The 27,315-nt window shown below is 27.7% G+C and overlaps 1 protein-coding gene across 1 annotated transcript; it reads left to right on the top strand.

Moving 5' to 3' along the window:
- The first annotated feature begins 22,256 nt into the window (after positions 1-22,256).
- Positions 22,257-26,591, top strand: LOC132934779 (uncharacterized). The gene is made up of 4 exons (XM_061001122.1): positions 22,257-23,049; positions 25,182-25,446; positions 25,762-25,965; positions 26,037-26,591. Exons 1-4 carry the CDS (start codon positions 22,400-22,402, stop codon positions 26,286-26,288), a joined length of 1,371 nt encoding a protein of 456 aa, XP_060857105.1. The 5' UTR covers positions 22,257-22,399; the 3' UTR covers positions 26,289-26,591.
- The last annotated feature ends 724 nt before the right edge of the window (positions 26,592-27,315 follow it).

The following is a 27,315-nucleotide window of genomic DNA, read 5'->3' as shown; positions in this document are numbered from 1 at the left end:
TGATTTTTTTTTGTTTATTTTAATTTTTTTAGATGTATGTGTTAAAACAACAACAGATTACTGAAACCAAATTTCGACTCATACTAACGGCAACGTGAATCGTACACGCAAAGTATGTAGGAAGAAAGAAAATAAATCGATTTTAAAAATATATGATCATTTTGTTAACAACGAAATTAGTTTAATTGATTATTTAAAAACATTAGGATGTAAGTTTATTTCAATTTAATTATATATTGAATTATTTTTTGTAACAATAAAATATGTTTAAATTTTACTTGTCAATCAAATGTGTGCGGTTTTGAACTATCGACCTTTCAAATTTCCCTTTTAACAATAGAATAAATGTGTGCGGTATTGAACGGTGTAAAATGTGCGGTTATGAACGGTAAGTGTGTGGTTATGATGACCGCCGGTATGTTTGACAATAACGGTATTCTTGCTACAAACATGAGGGTCTGCTGTAGACACACTACACTTAAAGTTGATGCTCTAAAGAGTTCAGAAGGTCTAAATGTTATTCTACAACAGGGAGTTCTAAAGTTGGGGGTAACGTAAGTTGAATTTCCTTTATTTCGTGATAAAGTTCTGAGGGTGCATAAAACACTAGTGTGCATCAATCCATTTAAAGCGAAATTAATTATTGTTTGGAGGTTCTGTGTTTCCCACGCAAACTGATTTAACAGGATGACTAATGTAGTAGTACGAATAGATTTTTTAGCGTTTAGAATATCGATTGCGTTTAACATGCGTGTGGATTGTTTGGAAAGTTTTTGGATAATTGATTTGGTTTTCAGAGAATCTGTTACTAAATCGTAAATCGTGAAGTTTCACGTCTTGTACAACTGATGACACAATACGTAATTGTTCTTGTGCCAGGTGTAATGATTTTTGGTTGGATTCTTTTACATTTGGGATTTTTGAATAGAAGAATTCTGCGTCTTCATCTGAACAAATGCCGAAGAGGACTTTTGTTAGCCTACCTACTGCGTTAATTAGACCCCGATTTCGTCTTGACAGATATTCTGAAGTTTTTCTACTGGGTGCTAAGATTTTCATTACAGAGTTAAAATTTAATTTCTATTTCATGAATGATCGGGTGGTTTGTAAAATGTGATACAGACATTATTTAGAGTCTCTTCTTCCTGATCTTTAAGGTGTGTGCATATGTCGCTAGTGTATTGGAAGTAATCCCGTGAGGTACTGAAATTTATTATCCGTAAATAGTAAGGTTGACGTATGTCACAAAGTCCCAGTTTGAGTAAGAAATTCGGATTGGACTTATTGATTCAAAATAAATATTATATACATATATATTATATTATATCTGTATAATGACTATAACTCTAAGATTTCTATTAATAAACTACATAAAGATCACCAAAATAGGTGATATGTAAAAAAAACAAATGAAATGACTCAAATATGTATTAAAATGACAGGCTGCTTTAGCCTTATTACCACCTAATAAAATAGAAGAAGGATTCCAATTTATTCAACGGTATAGCAGGGACAACAATATAAATCTGGCTACCTTTTTTACTTATTTCTATAAGTAAGTTGAAAAATATTTACAAATTAAATACCTATTTTGGTGATCTTTATGTAGTTATTAATAGAAATCTTAGAGTTATTAGTCATTAGTACTCATTACTAACATTCCAATCAAATTAATAGTAGTTAGTATATTAACAACTATTTTGAAATATATTTATTATAAACAAATTAAGAAAAAATTATTTTTGTTTTCTATTCAATAAATTATACGAACAAAATTATTGATAATTCACCAGTTTCTAATTATTTTTAGATTCTGAGCGAAGCGATGAATGTATTGATTTTACAATGATGTGTGTTTTTTTTTTATTTTTTTTTTTTTGTGTCTGTCGTCACCTTTTAGGACAGTAAAAAAGGCTTGGATTTTCTTCAGCTATAACTTTTCTGATAGGAAAGTGAACCTAGTTGGTACTTTGAGAGAGGCAAAAGTAAACATTTCTCAGTAGTTTTCAAAAGCGACGTGAAAACAAAAGAAAAATTAAGAAAAAAACGGACATTTTTACGCAAAATCTGTTTTTAAGAAAATCGATTTTGGTTTTTGGTGCAACTCTAAACACAAATGATCGTATACAATTTTGACTGAATGTTTTTATTAGCATTGTCTATACACCGTAACATTTTGACTTATTTTGAGCTGTTTACGAACATTTTCAGTTTCCATTTATTTTAGTTTTTTTTTCTATTAATATCAATAAAATTTTATTTGTTCGTTAAAAAAGCTTGAAAAATTTTATAGAAGGCTTCTAGGTTATTGTCCCAAAGGCAGATGAAAAAATTAAAATCCATAGTCACGATTTTTTTTTATAAGCATTTAAAGTTCAAATATTGCTCAAATACGTAAAAATGACGAACATTTGCAAATTATTTTGAGTTAGAAATTCATAAAAAATTTTCTTTTTAAATCTAAGATTTGAAAATATAATACAAGATTCCTCATAAGTTTGTCTTCCTTTATCAAGAAAAAAATATCTACAAGAAAGTGAAATTAAATTTTTATGAGCGTTTAAAATTCATATTTTTACAACATTTAATATTCACTCGATTTTTTATGTAACGATTTTCTTATTTTGTTGTAATTAAAAAACAAATGATTGCAGATACTTGAAAATTTCACTGAATGTTTATATTAGCATTTTCTATACACGATAAAATTTATAAACTAATATACTCTTTTTGAGCTGTTTACGGACATAGTCAGTTTTCAATTTTTTTAGTTTTTTTTCCTATAAATATCAATAAAATGTTATTTGTTGGGTAAAAAAAACGTGAACATTTAATGCAAGGCTCCTGATATAATGTTACAACAGCGGTTGAAAAATATTAAAAATACATAATATGCACAATTTTTTTTTATAAGCATTTAAAGTTCAAATGTTGACAAAATGTATCAAACTTAAAATGTTATAATTATTTTGTAGTTGAAAATGTATAAAATGTTCAACTTTTATAGCTAAGGATTGAAAATTTAAAACAAGGTTTCATGTAAATAGGTTATATATAAATTACTTTATTCACAATAATATCATCAATTATACTTGGTAATATCATAGGCTGACTGACCGTTTTCGCTCAGAATTGTTTTTCTTATCTATGGTATTATATCATTGAATTCAAATTTATCACCATCCATTACAGTGACCCACTTGTCACCTACTGTACAGCAGAGTGACATCCACTTACCCACCTTTTTTAATCTGCATTTTTTTAGTACACCTATGACAAAATATGAAGTTATGTCAGTAACATACTATAGGAATATAAGTATATCTTGGATTTTACAAAATAGTGAATAACTTTAATTTAGGTACCTAGGTAGGTATTTATTTTTTTGTATGATTAATTAATACTTAAATAGTAAACGTAAAAGTGGGCAAACAAATATGTGTATTTATTATACGTCACACAATATATAGGTACAGATTACCGAAAGCAATTACATATATTAAAAATACATCAAAATATTGTAAAATGAATAGTAAACGTTTCCAAAATATTGTCAAAAAAATTTAAAACATTACAAAAACGTTTTTAGCCACATAATTAAGGTTACCATAATCTTATATTGAAAAAAACAACATTATCTCAACCTCAATTTAATTTCTTTAATGTTTTATAATATTATTTGATATAATTATTAAAATATTAGGTGTTTATCCAACCGTAGAATTCAAACCAATAATTTTTTATAGACTACAGCAGTGTTAGAATGATATAATGTCAATAGATATTAAATAATACCTGATGTGATACCTATTATATTTATATTATGTATGGATCAGATTTTCCATACATTGAATACCTATTTAAATATATTAAAATTATTATTTTTCTTGAAACCAACTACCCTTTTTTCATTTCTGAAAAGGAAATAATTTACTATATTAACAATTAACAAAATAATAAAAAAAATGGTCCTTTATTTTTTAAATATTATTTATATTATAATAGAATACATTTATTGTATAGGTTCCTAATTAAGAGCCAAAATACTTATTGATAAAAAATATAGTTATTATTTGAGATTTTTTGCTTCTTTTTATTAATAATAAAGGTGCAAGAGACAGCCAAATACCCAAACAGTTGTCTATGTCTTTTTCCGGAGCACTGTTGTATACTTGTAAATTTAACTGATTATCTGATTGAGTCTGTAAAAAGAACAACATAAAATGTTTTTAAAAAATGATATTATATAATATTACAAAACAGTAATTAAATAAATAAGATCAGCATAAATGTAAAAACCTAAAATGTATGGAATGAAACAGTTCATACATTTTAATTCTTCACCTATTATAACACAGTAACTCAAAATATCTGAAAATAAATGTTTTTGTTTGAACCCAAATAATGAATAATATGACAAAATTTGATTGTCATAACATGCAATTTTAGTTATCATTGATTTTTTTTTGTTTATTTTAATTTTTTTAGATGTATGTGTTAAAACAACAACAGATAATTACTGAAACCAAATTTCGACTCATACTAAACGGCAACGTGAATCGTACACGCAAAGTATGTAGGAAGAAAGAAAATAAATCGATTTTAAAAATATATGATCATTTTGTTAACAACGAAATTAGTTTAATTGATTATTTAAAAACATTAGGATGTAAGTTTATTTCAATTTAATTATATATTGAATTATTTTTTGTAACAATAAAATATGTTTAATTTTTACTTGTCAATCAAATGTGTGCGGTTTTGAACTATCGACCTTTCAAATTTCCCTTTTTAACAATAGAATAAATGTGTGCGGTATTGAACGGTGTAAAATGTGCGGTTATGAACGGTAAGTGTGTGGTTATGATGACCGCCGGTATGTTTGACAATAACGGTATTCTTGCTACAAACATGAGGGTCTGCTGTAGACACACTACACTTAAAGTTGATGCTCTAAAGAGTTCAGAAAGGTCTAAATGTTATTCTACAACAGGGAGTTCTAAAGTTGGGGGTAACGTAAGTTGAATTTCCTTTATTTCGTGATAAAGTTCTGAGGGTGCATAAACACTAGTGTGCATCAATCCATTTAAAGCGAAATTAATTATTGTTTGGAGGTTCTGTGTTTCCCACGCAAACTGATTTAACAGGATGACTAATGTAGTAGTACGAATAGATTTTTAGCGTTTAGAATATCGATTGCGTTTAACATGCGTGTGGATTGTTTGGAAAGTTTTTGGATAATTGATTTGGTTTTCAGAGAATCTGTTACTAAATCGTAAATCGTGAAGTTCACGTCTTGTACAACTGATGACACAATACGTAATTGTTCTTGTGCCAGGTGTAATGATTTTTGGTTGGATTCTTTTACATTTGGGATTTTTGAATAGAAGAATTCTGCGTCTTCATCTGAACAAATGCCGAAGAGGACTTTTGTTAGCCTACCTACTGCGTTAATTAGACCCCGATTTCGTCTTGACAGATATTCTGAAGTTTTTCTACTGGGTGCTAAGATTTTCATTACAGAGTTAAAATTTAATTCTATTTCATGAATGATCGGGTGGTTTGTAAAAATGTGATACAGACATTATTTAGAGTCTCTTCTTCCTGATCTTTAAGGTGTGTGCATATGTCGCTAGTGTATTGGAAGTAATCCCGTGAGGTACTGAAATTTATTATCGTAAATAGTAAGGTTGACGTATGTCACAAAGTCCCAGTTTGAGTAAGAAATTCGGATTGGACTTATTGATTCAAAATAAATATTATATACATATATATTATATTATATCTGTATAATGACTATAACTCTAAGATTTCTATTAATAACTACATAAAGATCACCAAAATAGGTGATATGTAAAAAAAACAAATGAAATGACTCAAATATGTATTAAAATGACAGCTGCTTTAGCCTTATTACCACCTAATAAAATAGAAGAAGGATTCCAATTTATTCAACGGTATAGCAGGGACAACAATATAAATCTGGCTACCTTTTTTACTTATTTCTATAAGTAAGTTGAAAAATATTTACAAATTAAATACCTATTTTGGTGATCTTTATGTAGTTATTAATAGAAATCTTAGAGTTATTAGTCATTAGTACTCATTACTAACATTCCAATCAAATTAATAGTAGTTAGTATATTAACAACTATTTTGAAATATATTTATTATAAACAAATTAAGAAAAAATTATTTTTGTTTTCTATTCAATAAATTATACGAACAAAATTATTGATAATTCACCAGTTTCTAATTATTTTTAGATTCTGAGCGAAGCGATGAATGTATTGATTTTACAATGATGTGTGTTTTTTTTTTATTTTTTTTTTTTTGTGTCTGTCGTCACCTTTTAGGACAGTAAAAAGGCTTGGATTTTCTTCAGCTATAACTTTTCTGATAGGAAAGTGAACCTAGTTGGTACTTTGGAGAGGCAAAAGTAAACATTTCTCAGTAGTTTTCAAAAGCGACGTGAAAAACAAAAGAAAAATTAAGAAAAAACGGACATTTTTACGCAAAATCTGTTTTTAAGAAAATCGATTTTGGTTTTTGGTGCAACTCTAAAACAAATGATCGTATACAATTTTGACTGAATGTTTTTATTAGCATTGTCTATACACCGTAACATTTTGACTTATTTTGAGCTGTTTACGAACATTTTCAGTTTCCATTTATTTTAGTTTTTTTTTCTATTAATATCAATAAAATTTTATTTGTTCGTTAAAAAAGCTAAATTTTATAGAAGGCTTCTAGGTTATTGTCCCAAAGGCAGATGAAAAAATTAAAATCCATAGTCACGATTTTTTTTTATAAGCATTTAAAGTTCAAATATTGCTCAAATACGTAAAAATGACGAACATTTGCAAATTATTTTGAGTTAGAAATTCATAAAAAATTTTCTTTTTAAATCTAAGATTTGAAAATATAATACAAGATTCCTCATAAGTTTGTCTTCCTTTATCAAGAAAAAAATATCTACAAGAAAGTGAAATTAAATTTTTATGAGCGTTTAAAATTCATATTTTTACAACATTTAATATTCACTCGATTTTTTATGTAACGATTTTCTTATTTTGTTGTAATTAAAAAACAAATGATTGCAGATACTTGAAAATTTCACTGAATGTTTATATTAGCATTTTCTATACACGATAAAATTTATAAACTAATATACTCTTTTTGAGCTGTTTACGGACATAGTCAGTTTTCAATTTTTTTAGTTTTTTTTCCTATAAATATCAATAAAATGTTATTTGTTGGGTAAAAAAACGTGAACATTTAATGCAAGGCTCCTGATATAATGTTACAACAGCGGTTGAAAAATATTAAAAATACATAATATGCACAATTTTTTTTTATAAGCATTTAAAGTTCAAATGTTGACAAAATGTATCAAACTTAAAATGTTATAATTATTTTGTAGTTGAAAATGTATAAAATGTTCAACTTTTATAGCTAAGGATTGAAAATTTAAAACAAGGTTTCATGTAAATAGGTTATATATAAATTACTTTATTCACAATAATATCATCAATTATACTTGGTAATATCATAGGCTGACTGACCGTTTTCGCTCAGAATTGTTTTTCTTATCTATGGTATTATATCATTGAATTCAAATTTATCACCATCCATTACAGTGACCCACTTGTCACCTACTGTACAGCAGAGTGACATCCACTTACCCACCTTTTTTAATCTGCATTTTTTTAGTACACCTATGACAAAATATGAAGTTATGTCAGTAACATACTATAGGAATATAAGTATATCTTGGATTTTACAAAATAGTGAATAACTTTAATTTAGGTACCTAGGTAGGTATTTATTTTTTTGTATGATTAATTAATACTTAAATAGTAAACGTAAAAGTGGGCAAACAAATATGTGTATTTATTATACGTCACACAATATATAGGTACAGATTACCGAAAGCAATTACATATATTAAAAATACATCAAAATATTGTAAAATGAATAGTAAACGTTTCCAAAATATTGTCAAAAAAATTTAAAACATTACAAAAACGTTTTTAGCCACATAATTAAGGTTACCATAATCTTATATTGAAAAAAACAACATTATCTCAACCTCAATTTAATTTCTTTAATGTTTTATAATATTATTTGATATAATTATTAAAATATTAGGTGTTTATCCAACCGTAGAATTCAAACCAATAATTTTTTATAGACTACAGCAGTGTTAGAATGATATAATGTCAATAGATATTAAATAATACCTGATGTGATACCTATTATATTTATATTATGTATGGATCAGATTTTCCATACATTGAATACCTATTTAAATATATTAAAATTATTATTTTTCTTGAAACCAACTACCCTTTTTTCATTTCTGAAAAGGAAATAATTTACTATATTAACAATTAACAAAATAATAAAAAAAATGGTCCTTTATTTTTTAAATATTATTTATATTATAATAGAATACATTTATTGTATAGGTTCCTAATTAAGAGCCAAAATACTTATTGATAAAAAATATAGTTATTATTTGAGATTTTTTGCTTCTTTTTATTAATAATAAAGGTGCAAGAGACAGCCAAATACCCAAACAGTTGTCTATGTCTTTTTCCGGAGCACTGTTGTATACTTGTAAATTTAACTGATTATCTGATTGAGTCTGTAAAAAGAACAACATAAAATGTTTTTAAAAAATGATATTATATAATATTACAAAACAGTAATTAAATAAATAAGATCAGCATAAATGTAAAAACCTAAAATGTATGGAATGAAACAGTTCATACATTTTAATTCTTCACCTATTATAACACAGTAACTCAAAATATCTGAAAATAAATGTTTTTGTTTGAACCCAAATAATGAATAATATGACAAAATTTGATTGTCATAACATGCAATTTTAGTTATCATTGATTTTTTTTTGTTTATTTTAATTTTTTTAGATGTATGTGTTAAAACAACAACAGATAATTACTGAAACCAAATTTCGACTCATACTAAACGGCAACGTGAATCGTACACGCAAAGTATGTAGGAAGAAAGAAAATAAATCGATTTTAAAAATATATGATCATTTTGTTAACAACGAAATTAGTTTAATTGATTATTTAAAAACATTAGGATGTAAGTTTATTTCAATTTAATTATATATTGAATTATTTTTTGTAACAATAAAATATGTTTAATTTTTACTTGTCAATCAAATGTGTGCGGTTTTGAACTATCGACCTTTCAAATTTCCCTTTTTAACAATAGAATAAATGTGTGCGGTATTGAACGGTGTAAAATGTGCGGTTATGAACGGTAAGTGTGTGGTTATGATGACCGCCGGTATGTTTGACAATAACGGTATTCTTGCTACAAACATGAGGGTCTGCTGTAGACACACTACACTTAAAGTTGATGCTCTAAAGAGTTCAGAAAGGTCTAAATGTTATTCTACAACAGGGAGTTCTAAAGTTGGGGGTAACGTAAGTTGAATTTCCTTTATTTCGTGATAAAGTTCTGAGGGTGCATAAACACTAGTGTGCATCAATCCATTTAAAGCGAAATTAATTATTGTTTGGAGGTTCTGTGTTTCCCACGCAAACTGATTTAACAGGATGACTAATGTAGTAGTACGAATAGATTTTTAGCGTTTAGAATATCGATTGCGTTTAACATGCGTGTGGATTGTTTGGAAAGTTTTTGGATAATTGATTTGGTTTTCAGAGAATCTGTTACTAAATCGTAAATCGTGAAGTTCACGTCTTGTACAACTGATGACACAATACGTAATTGTTCTTGTGCCAGGTGTAATGATTTTTGGTTGGATTCTTTTACATTTGGGATTTTTGAATAGAAGAATTCTGCGTCTTCATCTGAACAAATGCCGAAGAGGACTTTTGTTAGCCTACCTACTGCGTTAATTAGACCCCGATTTCGTCTTGACAGATATTCTGAAGTTTTTCTACTGGGTGCTAAGATTTTCATTACAGAGTTAAAATTTAATTCTATTTCATGAATGATCGGGTGGTTTGTAAAAATGTGATACAGACATTATTTAGAGTCTCTTCTTCCTGATCTTTAAGGTGTGTGCATATGTCGCTAGTGTATTGGAAGTAATCCCGTGAGGTACTGAAATTTATTATCGTAAATAGTAAGGTTGACGTATGTCACAAAGTCCCAGTTTGAGTAAGAAATTCGGATTGGACTTATTGATTCAAAATAAATATTATATACATATATATTATATTATATCTGTATAATGACTATAACTCTAAGATTTCTATTAATAACTACATAAAGATCACCAAAATAGGTGATATGTAAAAAAAACAAATGAAATGACTCAAATATGTATTAAAATGACAGCTGCTTTAGCCTTATTACCACCTAATAAAATAGAAGAAGGATTCCAATTTATTCAACGGTATAGCAGGGACAACAATATAAATCTGGCTACCTTTTTTACTTATTTCTATAAGTAAGTTGAAAAATATTTACAAATTAAATACCTATTTTGGTGATCTTTATGTAGTTATTAATAGAAATCTTAGAGTTATTAGTCATTAGTACTCATTACTAACATTCCAATCAAATTAATAGTAGTTAGTATATTAACAACTATTTTGAAATATATTTATTATAAACAAATTAAGAAAAAATTATTTTTGTTTTCTATTCAATAAATTATACGAACAAAATTATTGATAATTCACCAGTTTCTAATTATTTTTAGATTCTGAGCGAAGCGATGAATGTATTGATTTTACAATGATGTGTGTTTTTTTTTTATTTTTTTTTTTTTGTGTCTGTCGTCACCTTTTAGGACAGTAAAAAGGCTTGGATTTTCTTCAGCTATAACTTTTCTGATAGGAAAGTGAACCTAGTTGGTACTTTGGAGAGGCAAAAGTAAACATTTCTCAGTAGTTTTCAAAAGCGACGTGAAAAACAAAAGAAAAATTAAGAAAAAACGGACATTTTTACGCAAAATCTGTTTTTAAGAAAATCGATTTTGGTTTTTGGTGCAACTCTAAAACAAATGATCGTATACAATTTTGACTGAATGTTTTTATTAGCATTGTCTATACACCGTAACATTTTGACTTATTTTGAGCTGTTTACGAACATTTTCAGTTTCCATTTATTTTAGTTTTTTTTTCTATTAATATCAATAAAATTTTATTTGTTCGTTAAAAAAGCTTGAAAATTTTATAGAAGGCTTCTAGGTTATTGTCCCAAAGGCAGATGAAAAAATTAAAATCCATAGTCACGATTTTTTTTTATAAGCATTTAAAGTTCAAATATTGCTCAAATACGTAAAAATGACGAACATTTGCAAATTATTTTGAGTTAGAAATTCATAAAAAATTTTCTTTTTAAATCTAAGATTTGAAAATATAATACAAGATTCCTCATAAGTTTGTCTTCCTTTATCAAGAAAAAAATATCTACAAGAAAGTGAAATTAAATTTTTATGAGCGTTTAAAATTCATATTTTTACAACATTTAATATTCACTCGATTTTTTATGTAACGATTTTCTTATTTTGTTGTAATTAAAAAACAAATGATTGCAGATACTTGAAAATTTCACTGAATGTTTATATTAGCATTTTCTATACACGATAAAATTTATAAACTAATATACTCTTTTTGAGCTGTTTACGGACATAGTCAGTTTTCAATTTTTTTAGTTTTTTTTCCTATAAATATCAATAAAATGTTATTTGTTGGGTAAAAAAACGTGAACATTTAATGCAAGGCTCCTGATATAATGTTACAACAGCGGTTGAAAAATATTAAAAATACATAATATGCACAATTTTTTTTTATAAGCATTTAAAGTTCAAATGTTGACAAAATGTATCAAACTTAAAATGTTATAATTATTTTGTAGTTGAAAATGTATAAAATGTTCAACTTTTATAGCTAAGGATTGAAAATTTAAAACAAGGTTTCATGTAAATAGGTTATATATAAATTACTTTATTCACAATAATATCATCAATTATACTTGGTAATATCATAGGCTGACTGACCGTTTTCGCTCAGAATTGTTTTTCTTATCTATGGTATTATATCATTGAATTCAAATTTATCACCATCCATTACAGTGACCCACTTGTCACCTACTGTACAGCAGAGTGACATCCACTTACCCACCTTTTTTAATCTGCATTTTTTTAGTACACCTATGACAAAATATGAAGTTATGTCAGTAACATACTATAGGAATATAAGTATATCTTGGATTTTACAAAATAGTGAATAACTTTAATTTAGGTACCTAGGTAGGTATTTATTTTTTTGTATGATTAATTAATACTTAAATAGTAAACGTAAAAGTGGGCAAACAAATATGTGTATTTATTATACGTCACACAATATATAGGTACAGATTACCGAAAGCAATTACATATATTAAAAATACATCAAAATATTGTAAAATGAATAGTAAACGTTTCCAAAATATTGTCAAAAAAATTTAAAACATTACAAAAACGTTTTTAGCCACATAATTAAGGTTACCATAATCTTATATTGAAAAAAACAACATTATCTCAACCTCAATTTAATTTCTTTAATGTTTTATAATATTATTTGATATAATTATTAAAATATTAGGTGTTTATCCAACCGTAGAATTCAAACCAATAATTTTTTATAGACTACAGCAGTGTTAGAATGATATGATGTCAATAGATATTAAATAATACCTGATGTGATACCTATTATATTTATATTATGTATGGATCAGATTTTCCATACATTGAATACCTATTTAAATATATTAAAATTATTATTTTTCTTGAAACCAACTACCCTTTTTTCATTTCTGAAAAGGAAATAATTTACTATATTAACAATTAACAAAATAATAAAAAAAATGGTCCTTTATTTTTTAAATATTATTTATATTATAATAGAATACATTTATTGTATAGGTTCCTAATTAAGAGCCAAAATACTTATTGATAAAAAATATAGTTATTATTTGAGATTTTTTGCTTCTTTTTATTAATAATAAAGGTGCAAGAGACAGCCAAATACCCAAACAGTTGTCTATGTCTTTTTCCGGAGCACTGTTGTATACTTGTAAATTTAACTGATTATCTGATTGAGTCTGTAAAAAGAACAACATAAAATGTTTTTAAAAAATGATATTATATAATATTACAAAACAGTAATTAAATAAATAAGATCAGCATAAATGTAAAAACCTAAAATGTATGGAATGAAACAGTTCATACATTTTAATTCTTCACCTATTATAACACAGTAACTCAAAATATCTGAAAATAAATGTTTTTGTTTGAACCCAAATAATGAATAATATGACAAAATTTGATTGTCATAACATGCAATTTTAGTTATCATTGATTTTTTTTTGTTTATTTTAATTTTTTTAGATGTATGTGTTAAAACAACAACAGATAATTACTGAAACCAAATTTCGACTCATACTAAACGGCAACGTGAATCGTACACGCAAAGTATGTAGGAAGAAAGAAAATAAATCGATTTTAAAAATATATGATCATTTTGTTAACAACGAAATTAGTTTAATTGATTATTTAAAAACATTAGGATGTAAGTTTATTTCAATTTAATTATATATTGAATTATTTTTTGTAACAATAAAATATGTTTAATTTTTACTTGTCAATCAAATGTGTGCGGTTTTGAACTATCGACCTTTCAAATTTCCCTTTTTAACAATAGAATAAATGTGTGCGGTATTGAACGGTGTAAAATGTGCGGTTATGAACGGTAAGTGTGTGGTTATGATGACCGCCGGTATGTTTGACAATAACGGTATTCTTGCTACAAACATGAGGGTCTGCTGTAGACACACTACACTTAAAGTTGATGCTCTAAAGAGTTCAGAAAGGTCTAAATGTTATTCTACAACAGGGAGTTCTAAAGTTGGGGGTAACGTAAGTTGAATTTCCTTTATTTCGTGATAAAGTTCTGAGGGTGCATAAACACTAGTGTGCATCAATCCATTTAAAGCGAAATTAATTATTGTTTGGAGGTTCTGTGTTTCCCACGCAAACTGATTTAACAGGATGACTAATGTAGTAGTACGAATAGATTTTTAGCGTTTAGAATATCGATTGCGTTTAACATGCGTGTGGATTGTTTGGAAAGTTTTTGGATAATTGATTTGGTTTTCAGAGAATCTGTTACTAAATCGTAAATCGTGAAGTTCACGTCTTGTACAACTGATGACACAATACGTAATTGTTCTTGTGCCAGGTGTAATGATTTTTGGTTGGATTCTTTTACATTTGGGATTTTTGAATAGAAGAATTCTGCGTCTTCATCTGAACAAATGCCGAAGAGGACTTTTGTTAGCCTACCTACTGCGTTAATTAGACCCCGATTTCGTCTTGACAGATATTCTGAAGTTTTTCTACTGGGTGCTAAGATTTTCATTACAGAGTTAAAATTTAATTCTATTTCATGAATGATCGGGTGGTTTGTAAAAATGTGATACAGACATTATTTAGAGTCTCTTCTTCCTGATCTTTAAGGTGTGTGCATATGTCGCTAGTGTATTGGAAGTAATCCCGTGAGGTACTGAAATTTATTATCGTAAATAGTAAGGTTGACGTATGTCACAAAGTCCCAGTTTGAGTAAGAAATTCGGATTGGACTTATTGATTCAAAATAAATATTATATACATATATATTATATTATATCTGTTGAATATATTGTCTGTAAACCTTCTTGTTGAATTTTACGCCACAGACATTGGGAGACGTGAAAAAAACAGGCAGTTTTTTTACATGAAGGATATACAGATGTAAATGCATTAATAGCTGCTAATTCCAAATCTAACACTATATTTAAATTTGTCGAATTGCGTTGTAACCAACACATTGTAACTTTAAAAACACATTCCAATCGGTTATTACAGTTAGACTGATAAACGATAGTTATCGTTATGAAATTATCGGACAAATAACAACATTATAATCGAAAATACAATTAAAGATTAAACCCGTGACCATGCAATCCCCACCGATAACTTATTTTTATTTTTTTTTTTTTTATTAAAATAGAAAATGTACAAAATTGTGTAGCAAATATGTACAATAAGCAAATAGGAAAAGTGATGGAGAATAGTTGTTGGTTAGGAATTTATTGACGTATTAAATTACAAACAAACTCTGTGTTACGCATATTTAAATATTAGTGTTAAATGTAATTTCGCCGATATATTCGTTCGCCGATACATCCATTCGTCAATATACCCGTTCGCCGAAAAAGTTTCGCCGTAATCTCTTTCACCGAAATTACTTTCTCCGAGATGTCCTAAAGCCATATACCACGACGAGGTGTAAATGATTGGACAGTTTTTATTAATGTTTTTTTTGTTATATTTTGCCGAATTAATGGTACGTTCACATCAAATGGTCTAATTAGATAGCTGTGTCGTTTGGACAAAAAAAACTTTTGTAATTTCTGTCTGGCGATATATACAGCATATGACCATGGCATTGGTCTTCTTGCTTTTTTTCAAAACATGCTAAATAGCTAAACAGGTTATAGAATAAGGTACTGTATAGTTAAAATAGTTAAATAGTTTAACTTTACAATATTCACTCACATTTTGGTTTCAGTTGCTTTATTTTTATAATATAAGAAGACGACGTTATCTCTAATTATTTCTGTAGCCCTTTGTACCCCGAACACAGTAGTATAACTATTTGGCACTTCGAGCATCTTTGGTTCTACTATTATAGGTACATAATAATTAAATATATTCAGAGTAATAGCTATACTAGTAAATAAAATTAAAGTCAAAAAAAATTTTCAGTAATAGCACAATAAACTCACATAATGTAAGTAGTAAGTACATTATAAACTTGTAAGCAGTGGCATGGAACATAGGGTCCAAGTGTTGCTCGGGCAACACCCTAAATATGGGTATTGAAATACTAATGAAAAAATAGGTCAGTATAACAGTATTATGAGGTGTAGGTCACCTAAAATTATTTGAGCAACACCAATTTTTTTCATATTACACACCACTGATTGTAAGCAGAGTTGGACAAGTTACTAAATTTATTGTAACTTGTTACAAGTTACAAGATACTAGATACATCATATATAAATGTTGTGTAAATGGATAAAAGTTACATTTAAAGTTAACATTGATACATAATATATGTTTGTATTTATTCATTTATTATAATTAACACATTTTAAAAGTTTTTATAACAATACTGTGATAGTTAATATTAATTTGTGTAAAATATTCTTTAAAAATTACAATTATAATAAAGTAATTTAATGTATTAAGCATACGGCATACCTATATAATAAACCATAGTAAAAATAATAATAGATAAAAATGATTATAAAACATTTGTCAATTGTCTAACAGTCATACAATTAGTAGTCATTCTTCTTATAAAATGGGCGCATGAAACATAGGTAGTAATATTAAAGTATTATTAAAGTCAATGGTATTTATATATTATGCTAATACATTTATTTCCTACTATTTTTTAAAAATTGTGGTCAGATCAATTTCTTCTAGTAGGACAATGAATGAACCCTGCAAAAAAAATAACCTTTCCACTGGAAGAGAGGAATAGAGATTTGTATTATATTTAAAATTGACAATAAATATAAATTTATTTGCTTTTGAATCAGCTTTTGTTTGTTTTGAGATGAAAATACAAGTATAACAGTGGTTTCCATAAAAAACTTTCCAACAGTATTTATTCACAAGTCTTGAATTTGTTTCTAGGTAAAAAAAATAATTAATTGGTAATGATAACTTGCATTGGTATTCAAATAAAAGCGCGAAATCATTGTATAACTTTTTTCATAATATAACTTTTATCATAATAATATAATTTTTATCAATATAAATTATATAATTGAATATGCAATTAATTAGGTAATTTGGATTTAATCAATTGGTACTACTTTTTCGAATTTCGGACCTTATCATTTTTCAGACAAGTGCTTATCACTCGCAATTGCAAGTGTCTCCAAACTGACAGAACTAATTTGTAAGGTGCAAAATATTGTTAAATGGTTTAAGCATAGTTTTGTGGCAAGCGACGAACTGCGAAAAGCAACCAATGGTGATGGTAAACTTATTCGAGAGGTGGCAATCTGATGGATGGACGGTACTTATTATAATATGTTAGAACGCTTCACTAAACTAAGCAAAATAATCAATGATATTGTGCATAAACATATTACAGCTCCATCAATGATATCCACAAAAGAAATCAAAGATATTATAGATTTATTAAGACCTATTGAAGCATCTACCAAAGAACTTTGTGGTCAAAAATATGTTACTTCAAGTATGGTTATTCCTATGGTGTACATGATGGTTAAAAACATCGGCCAATTCAAACCTACACAAGAATTAGGCAGTTAAAAAAAGAAATCTTATTTCACTGTGAGAAGCGTTTCGGTTCAGTTGAAAGTGTTGCACTTTTAAGCATAGCAACAATTTTAGATCCACATTTTAAAAAGATTTATTTTAAAGATCAATTGGCACTCTCTAAGACGTTAAAATATATTTCTGACGAGATAAAACAAAACCAAGGTGTGAAAACTTTAAGAAATAAAATGTAAAAAAAATTGTATTATAATATTATATGTATATATTTATTTTGTTTTAGAACATGATGAAGCACAACCTTTCAATTTATGGCAAGAGCATGAATCTATGGTACAACAATCTACCAGTCGTAGAGGGCAGCTTCGGTCTAATGACATAGGGTTTCCAAATGAACTAAATTTGTACTTGAAATCAAGCGTGGCTCGGTTATCAGACAATCCTATTCACTTATGGAAAAATATGAAAAGTGTATATCTCATATTGTCAAATATTACAATAAAATATTTGTCAACTGTTGCAACATCTGTACCTAGTGAGAGCTGGGCTAACTTTAAGTAATCAACGGAATCATTTAACTCCAAAACATCTTAACAAATTATTGTTTTTGCAATCTTTAGATGATACGTTATGGTCATTATAACCGAGTTATTGTGTTTTATGCCATAAATGTATAAACAAAAAGTTGTCGTTTTTAATATTATATTATTCTTATGAATATAGGTATTGGGTAAGTTATATATCTATTACTAATCGTGTGTAACTAACGATTTATAAAAAATAAATTATATAACAAAATAATTCAAAATAAAAATTTCAATCTATATTTATTGAAACAAATAGTTTTGTGTTTGAGGTTTACCCAATTAATTATCATTTAACGCTAGGTATAAAATCGATGTTTAAAAATCTTTGCCCATCCCTGACCGATACTGACCGATCGAATATGCGACTGTCAATTTTTAATCTCGACGTACGGACGCCACGGCGCACAGTGGTATACAAGTCAATTTTAAACGGAAAAATATACTATTTTCAAAACAAAAAATGATCGATTTTTTTTATCAAAAATGTATGTTTACAAATATTTTGTGGCTTAATATAGAATTTAAAATAAATTATATAGCTACAAAATTGTTATGCAATAGCTTTACCACGGCAGTCCCCGAGTGCCTCAGTTAAAGAGTTTTTTGTTTTTCAATTTTGTTTTTTGTTTTAAATTTAAATTGAAATAACTTACCTTCATTTCGTTAACTATTTTCTCGGGTGCATTTAACTCATTTAATATAGTTTTAACAAACAAATCTGCCATACTAATTAAGTAATACCACTATTACTGAATTAATAACAATAATTTCTTACTGTTTTAGTGTATTAAATTCTAATGTAGGTATAAGTGATATAACAATACATCGAAACGCGAGCAGACAGCAGACCCAGAGGAATAGGCGGTTGTGACTTGATATTATGATAATATTAATATAGAATAGAACACAGAAATATAATGGCTAACAGAAGTATTACATATTTTATAATATAAATAGACAAGTCGACGACGCGATCGCGACGCTGCAGAGACGATATCGAAGCGTTCCTACGGTTTTCGGCCAACTAAAGATAACGGAACAATACACTTATGGTCTTTCCAGAATTCTTACATAAATATTATAGTATTTTCATATTATTTAATACAACAATATTAAACATTATTAGAACTTAACTATATGTTTGATTTAATCTTTTATTATAGCTAGCTACTAGTAAGTATAATTTCTAGCAGTACCAAATAAAACAATGGTTTTTACAACTAAAATTAATCAACAATATATTTTTAATCTGCATAACTATACATTTTTGTTGGATTTAACGTCTAAATGGTTGGACCAACAGAAATATATCCAACCATCTACTATAACCAAATTATTTTTTTACGTGTGTTCAGATAGGTTTAAGTAAGAATTTATAAATAATAATTTTAGTATTGACTTGGGAATGTTTATTATAATTAATGAGATTTTTAGGTAAGCGTAACCGTAGTTTTAAGTTTACTCTTTTAGATTTAATAAGCGCGCCCCAGGTCAGCCTTTTATCTAGGGTTAAACCAAGGTATTTAGAATATAGAAAATTTGGAATTTGAGTGCCATGAATAGTGACGTTAATGCAGGGAGCTAGTTTGAGGGTGAATGTTGTATGAATTGATTTTGAATGGTGAATTTTAAATCTCCAGTTTGTGTACCACTTTTCCATTACCTTTCCAGCTATCTATATCCATTTAAGGAATAAAGCAATCGCTTCACGTGATATATGAGTTCGGCGCCACTGGGTTGGCCGGCCCTGGGCCAGAGTAATTTGAATGGAGGGCCTGGCACACTTTTATTTTAGAGTGTAGTTTTGGAATTTTTGATGAATGATACAATCATTTATAGAATCATTACAATCCTTAATATCCAATTGTACAATATTATAACTAAAAACCAGTTTTAATTGCGTTAAAAATATGTTAAAATTGCTCTAAAACTATGTAAAAATTGCAAAGAAAAAATATAAAAATTGCAGTATAAATAATATATTATGTTAAAACCGCAATGAAAAATATGTTTAAGTTACATCATTAAATCATATAAAATATATAATTGTTAATTACTTATATGACGAACATTAATAAATTACATGAATCTTAAATAAAAAAAAAAAAATTAAAAATTCAAATATATTATTTTTCTGAGTTAAAATGTATAATAGGTACCTATTTAAATTTTTTCTAAATTGTGTAGCTGTAAAATGTTTCGCCTGCAGTCACTTAAAATATTTTTATGTAATGAAAAAGTACGTTCAACGTCTATATACTTGCTGTCGATGCATATTTAAAATAATTTTAAAATGTTGGCATTATATATCTAAATTAACATTTTGTTTTTCAGCCATATCTTGAGAGTTAGTATTCATAGTTATATATCTTTAATTTTTTGTCCATAAGACATATTTATATTAATCTTTTACTATTTTCCTAATGGGACTTGAAATATTCATCAAAATATTTTCAATTCTACAAAATATCTTTGAACTATTATGTACTTGCAGGCTATTTAAATTTTCCAAACTTGTGAGTTTTCGGCTAACTTGATATTATAATTTAAAAATGCTAAGCTAATTAATAATTAGTAATATTATCACGTCAACAAATCTACAAAAATTGAAACATCGTTGAAAATGGCAACAAGTTTTTATATAAAAATTAAATAGAATGATTGTAATATTAGTCCGATTCATGTATTAATATACCTATTTGATCAGATTTGGTTTACCTTACATCAACAAAAAGTTGAAATATCTATTAAATCCCGTTCATCAATAATAACTTTTAAATAATTTTCAGATTCTTCAGGTTACATATTAATATATTGTTATCATATACACAAGAATTTTATAATATTTAAAGCTAATAAAGCTGTTAGATATCATTAAGATTGTAAGTAAGTAGTATAGTTACATTATAATATTATATCGATACACCTACAGGCTACAGTATTATAGTTTATACGAAAGTAAAAAAATATATTCAATATTATTGTAATTATAATATATTAAATATAAAAATTGAACCGGGTAGATCGCATACTATTTTAGAAACTTACAGTATAAATGAGTATAAAGTATAGACCACACCATTACTGGCCCAATTAATTTTTTACATGTACAAGTAGGTATGACAAGCGGCGGGCAAGGGAGATTATCTCAAGGCTCAAGAGTTGCCTATATGTTACTCCTTATGTTTGAACAATCCTGACAAAAACATATTTCCCAAATTTAAGTTTCCTATTAATATCTTTCCAGTTGTATAGTTTCCTGTTTCATATTTTCCTTAATTTTTATTTCCTGTGTAATATCTTTCCAGTTAAAAACTGTCCTAAATGAAATTTTATTGTGTTATATATATCCAGTAAATACTTTCCTGAAAAATATTTTCCAGAATTTTATTTTCCTATGTAATATCGTTTCAGTTCAATAGTTTCTTGAGAAATATTTTACAAAAAAATGTTTCCTGAACTTAATTTTCCCTTCCAGATATCCTTCCATATCCTTCCAGAGAATAATTTCCTGTGGCCCCCCGCTACTTTCCCCTAAATTAATTAAATCAAAAAAATAATATGTCATTATTACATTTAAGACAATATAATAATTGTATATAAAAAAAATATTTTTTATCGTTTTAAGTGAGAAAATTAAATAATATAAAAATGCGTGAAAGTTATGAAACAGCTCTACAAGTCGAGTGTTAGTTGATTAATTAACTTGAAATTCTATATTTAGCCACAGAATATTGTAAACATAAATTGTTAATAAAAAAACCAATAATTCTTTAGTTTTAAAAATAGTACTTTTCGCCGCCTAAAATTGTCTTTTATGATGTCTTTGTCTTTTTACACTGTGCGGCGTACCGACTATTTGGCGGTTTTTTTCGATTGCCGGTTCCTCCCGGGACATGAGAAAATAAATATTGAATATTGGCGAAAAGCTGAGAAAATTTGCAGATAATTTTAATGGTCAACTTATTTTCGTGATTTTTGATGGTTCACAATAACTATGACCGCACCAATAATCCGATACGGAACATTTTGGTTGGTGTGTATGGTGACATAATGTACACACCAATCTGACACTTTTCCAAAACAAATTCATCGGTGTACTTCATTATTAAAAAATGAACAATCTTTGTCAACAAACAATGCTAAAGTGACGCTCGTGGCTCATTAATTAATTTTCGGCCACTCGTATCGTTTATGTTCTTATCAATAACTAGCGTTTTCGTTTGTTATTTTATGATAATAAATAATAAATAATAAAATAATTTCTTGTTGTTATCAGATAGGTAATATTTGGTGTTATCAGATAGGTAATATTTGGCAATTCGCTGTCTGTTTTTTTCCGAATTCACTGTTACGGATTTCTACCAAATAGAGATGATGAACAAGGTTAGGTAATTGAAGTTATACGTTGAAATTTTGAAATTTGATTGACGTCAATCGCAATCGTGTTTACACCATGAATCGGACACTGAGTCGACTGGCTTTCGTTGGACGAGCATTCGTGAATAATCACGGACGGCAGAATGCGTTCGCTCAGGTCTGGCCTGCGTTCGCGTCTTCCTTTTCTCCAGAACTTCGCACTCACATGAACGTGGAAAACCACAACGCTCATAGCGTAATGGTCAACGATCCTGGGTATCGTGCTACTGTCGTCAATCCTGCCGCGCGCGCTGTCAACTGGCCAACAGCGATTACTCCTCAGCAGTTTCACGCGCTCATTGGCCAGGACTTTAGTATTAGGACGGCTGACAAGGTGTGTAATGACTTTACAGCAATCAGCTCATACGCTGGGGGCAGAGACTACCGGCTTGCTGATTCAGTGTATGATGGTCTCCGGGACCGCCTGGTAGCCGTCCTGCCACAGATGACTGACGAGCAGCTGCTGTCCGTGCTTGCTCTTATACCACTGTGGGACACCAAAGATGCCAAAGATCCCGCTTACCATCGTCTGTGGTCTGAGTTTGACCGACAGTGCATTGAAAGGCACAGGCGTTGGACTCTTAACAAACTTTTACTATTCATGGACCACTGGTACTTGATGAAGCTGTCTAGATTAAGCAATTTTGTGTGGATGGGTGTCAGGAAGCTAGCGCGGAAGCCATCTAGGTAAATACATTGATAATCAATTTAGTACTCTCAGATTAAATGTTCTTCATTAGTTAATATTTGATATGTGTATTATAAGGGTGCATTCATGTTTTATGGTAATACAATATATTACAAACAGACATTGGCCTGAGAATAATGTTGAAAGAACATTAGATATAAATAATTATGCATCTACCTCTATATAAGGTACATAAATATTTGTAAAAATATTTCATTCATAAAAAACTGAGAACATAACATTACTAAACATATAAATCATAACATTTGTTAAAAGTATAATTTAGTATTGTGACATACTTTTGTGAACTTATTTTAATGAACTGAATGTTTCTACTGCGTTAAAATTGTGTAATAGTTTTATTTCCTAAAATATATCACTATATAGCTATAAATAGATAATATAAATGTAAATAGATTATATAATTAAATTTTTAAAGAATTTATTTGTTTTATTATGTATGATTAGATTTCATCATTACATAAACCATGATTTCATAAACATAATTAAAACTACTCAAAATCTTTAGTTGTAATTTGCACATAATTTTGAATATTTTTCATTTCTTTAAGTTTATTATGTTCATGTTAAATGTTATTAAGTACACGAGAATCCAATCACAGACTGTGTATAACTTTTATAAATATGTTAATATTGAAAGGATTGTTATTGGTGGGAATCAGTGGCGTGGTGTGGGTTGTGAGCGAGTGTAAGCAGTGGTACATATTAACTAACCCAACCACTACCTATACCTACGCACAAATTAAATTAGTTATAAATTTTACAATTTTTTTTTTTTTAAACACATTTTTAATAAAAACATTTTATTAATAATCAAATAGATTCTTGTTTTTAGTGAAATAGTCAATTACATAATCATTTTATTTCATCCAGACAGTTTTAGTAGTTATTTTTCGATTATAAAATCACAATCGTTATTACCTGAAGAGCTCATTTTTTTATAATAGGTTTTTAATATAAGCGTATAGCTATAATGCAGACGCACAACACACTTCCATTTGATGGTTCTATAGCAAAATAAACATTTCACCGTATAGTGTATGCATTATGAAAATTGCTTACAAACTGTGTAATAATAAGTGCCCCCTCCTATATATTGTGTAGAGCAGCGGTTCTCAACCTGGGGTACGCGTACCTCTAGGGGTACGTGTCATGATCACAAGGGGTACGCGAAAAAAATTGAGTAATGGTGGATAAAAGTGAAATTTAATGTAACTGAAATAGTTTGATATTAACGAAATATTTAATAATTGTGTACTGATTACAATGTAGAGTCTGCGATTTAATGTTATTAATGCGATAAGATTTTATCGTTATAATATGAACACTGTAGAAGTATAGAATGTAGTTAATTTAAGTAGATTATTTTTAGATAATTGTAGAGACTCGTTATATCGCTGTATTACAGATGAGCCATATAAGGTACCTACACAATCGTAATAATCGTCAACTATTCAGTTGTTATATGATATTTGTGAGTGGTACATGTTTCAAAAAATTAAGTTCAAGCAAACAAGCTCAAGGTTCACATTCAAATAAAATTGTTTAGTTGATATTATTATTTTTATATACATTGTTTGGCGCAAGCTAAATAAAATAAATAAATATTTCCAAATTTTCCTTAAAAATTATTATTATTATTATTATTTTTCATTATTTATATTCAAAATTGATATTTGGGGTACGTGAAATAGTGGTGAGTGTTAAAGGGGTACGTAAATGAAAAAACGTTGAGAACCACTGGTGTAGAGTATAAAATATAAATAATGTATTAAGAAATTAAATTGCTGACAATAATTATTGTAGGCATTGACTATGTGCGACGGTGTTGGGTGGAAGCGCGGAGCCTGTATACCCTACCGTGTAAGCAGCCATCAAACATGTTACGCGTCCTAATAACTGATAACTTTTATTAAATTAATGTTTTCATATTTGACTTGATTTTATTCAAAACACTTTCTTTTTTTCTTTTTTCAAGTATAAGTAGTGCTTACATGTACACTACATTGGTGGGGATAAAACAATATATTATAACAATCTCTATTATTTTAAGTTATTTATAATAATTTTGAAATATTAATTTAAAAATAATAAATTTTATTTATTTCAGGTTGACTCCCAAGCAGTTAGTTCAGATGATGTTTTATGCCAACACAAGTAGAAAGTTTTTACCAACATTACCAATGTATGATATTGAACAAGAAATATGTTCTTATTACAATGACTTTAATATCAAAGAATTGGGCATAGTGTCTTTGGGATTCTTTAAAACTCAGACACCTATACGTAATCAGCAGCTTGTAAAAAATCTATACAACTCAGTAATTAAAGACATTGTAAACATTAACAGCATAGAGTTGGCTGCATTTTTAAAGGTACTTAAAAATTCTTTAATAATTTAAATATAAATCCTATAATCTGTTTGAGAATACGTTGGTATAAAACTAAAAATCCATAAATTGTTTCTATATATGCTATAATATTAATAAAAAAAAACAATTTATGGGGAAATATGCACATTTAAAATATTTTCAAATTTTAATTGGTAATGTCTTGAATCTAATTTGTCTCTTACTTATATTGAATTCAGAATGAAATCTAATCTATAAATTTGCAATAATCAACAAATTAATATCTCTTTTGTTATCATAAAAATCAAGTCTCACTTATTAATTTAAATTTGAATTTAGATATTTAGATATTGCTCTAAGCATCAACATGCTGATTTCATGTACAAATTAATGGATGTCTTAATAAATAAAGTTGATGAAGTAAAATTAGTATGCTGTGTTCATATGGCTCTATTGGGTACAAATTTATTAATTAAACATGAAGATCTTTTGAAAAAAATTTCGCAGCGCATAGTTGATGAAATATCTCTAGCAAGAATTAAGGTGATAAAATTTTTTTTTCAGATTTAATTTGTATAAATAAATTAAATTAAATAAATTATTTTTATTTTTAGGATTTAGAAAGAATAACTTTGGCTTTAACTATGTTTAATTATAATCCACAAACAACACCATGTATATTCAAAATGGTTGTTAACGAACTTCAGAGTGATACAAGAAATATTGAATTTGAAGAACACACTAGATGTTATATTTACACTTTGTCATACTTAGCTGTGAATAATATTTATCCTAAAGATTGTATTTCAAAAGCTTTAAAAATTGAAACACTTCATAAATGTTTTGGTAAGTTACAAAAAAATTAAAGTATATAAACAGTGTAACAGGAAGACCTGACAAAAAAAAAATGATGCTACTTAAACGTATTAAAAAATTTGTGAAAATTATATGGCTTATAAATAATTTAAGATTGACTCTGTCAGGAAATTCTCAAGTATAATATTTTAAAAAAGTTATGATGTTCTAAACCAGTGGTTCTGGTTTTTTCATTCACGTACCCCTTTACCACTCACCACTATTTCACGTAACCCAAATATCAATTTTGAATATAAATAATGAAAAATAATAATTTTTAAGGAAAATTTGGAAATATTTATTTATTTTATTTAGCTTGCGCCAAACAATGTATATAAAAATAATAATATCTACTAAACAATTTTATTTGAATGTGAACCTTTAGCTTGTTTGCTTGAACTTAATTTTTTGAAACATGTACCACTCACAAATATCATATAACAACTGAATAGTTGACGATTATTACGATTGTGTAGGTACCTTATATGGCTCATCTGTAATACAGCGATATAACGAGTCTCTACAATTATCTAAAAATAATCTACAAAAATTGATCTACTTAAATTAACTACATTCTATACTTCTACAGTGTTCATATTATAACGATAAAATCTTATCGCATTAATAACATTAAATCGCAGACTCTACATTGTAATCAGTACACAATTATTAATTATTTCGTTAATAGCAAACTATTTCAGTTACATTAAATTACACTTTTTCCACCATTACTCAATTTTTTTTTCGCGTACCCCTTGAGATCATGCCACGTACCCCTAGGGATACGCGTACCCCAGGTTGAGAACCGCTGTTCTAAACTAACCAACTCAAAAAAATATTGATATATAAAATAACTTTTACCATCAATGTTTCCAAAACATTTTTAATCAAATTAAATTTTTTTTTTATTTTCAGTTGAAAAATAAAAATATTATTTCTAATAATATACGTTTATAGCTATTAAATTATTTGTATAAAGAAAAAATTTTAATATTGATTAGAACAAAAGTTCAGGTCTTCCTGTTACACCCTTTATAG

This window comes from Metopolophium dirhodum, chromosome 1 (assembly GCF_019925205.1).
Source record: "Metopolophium dirhodum isolate CAU chromosome 1, ASM1992520v1, whole genome shotgun sequence".
Taxonomy (NCBI): Eukaryota; Metazoa; Arthropoda; class Insecta; order Hemiptera; family Aphididae; genus Metopolophium; species Metopolophium dirhodum.
The sequence above is the reverse complement of the archived record's forward strand: the minus strand, read 5'-3'. Positions and strand labels throughout refer to the sequence as shown.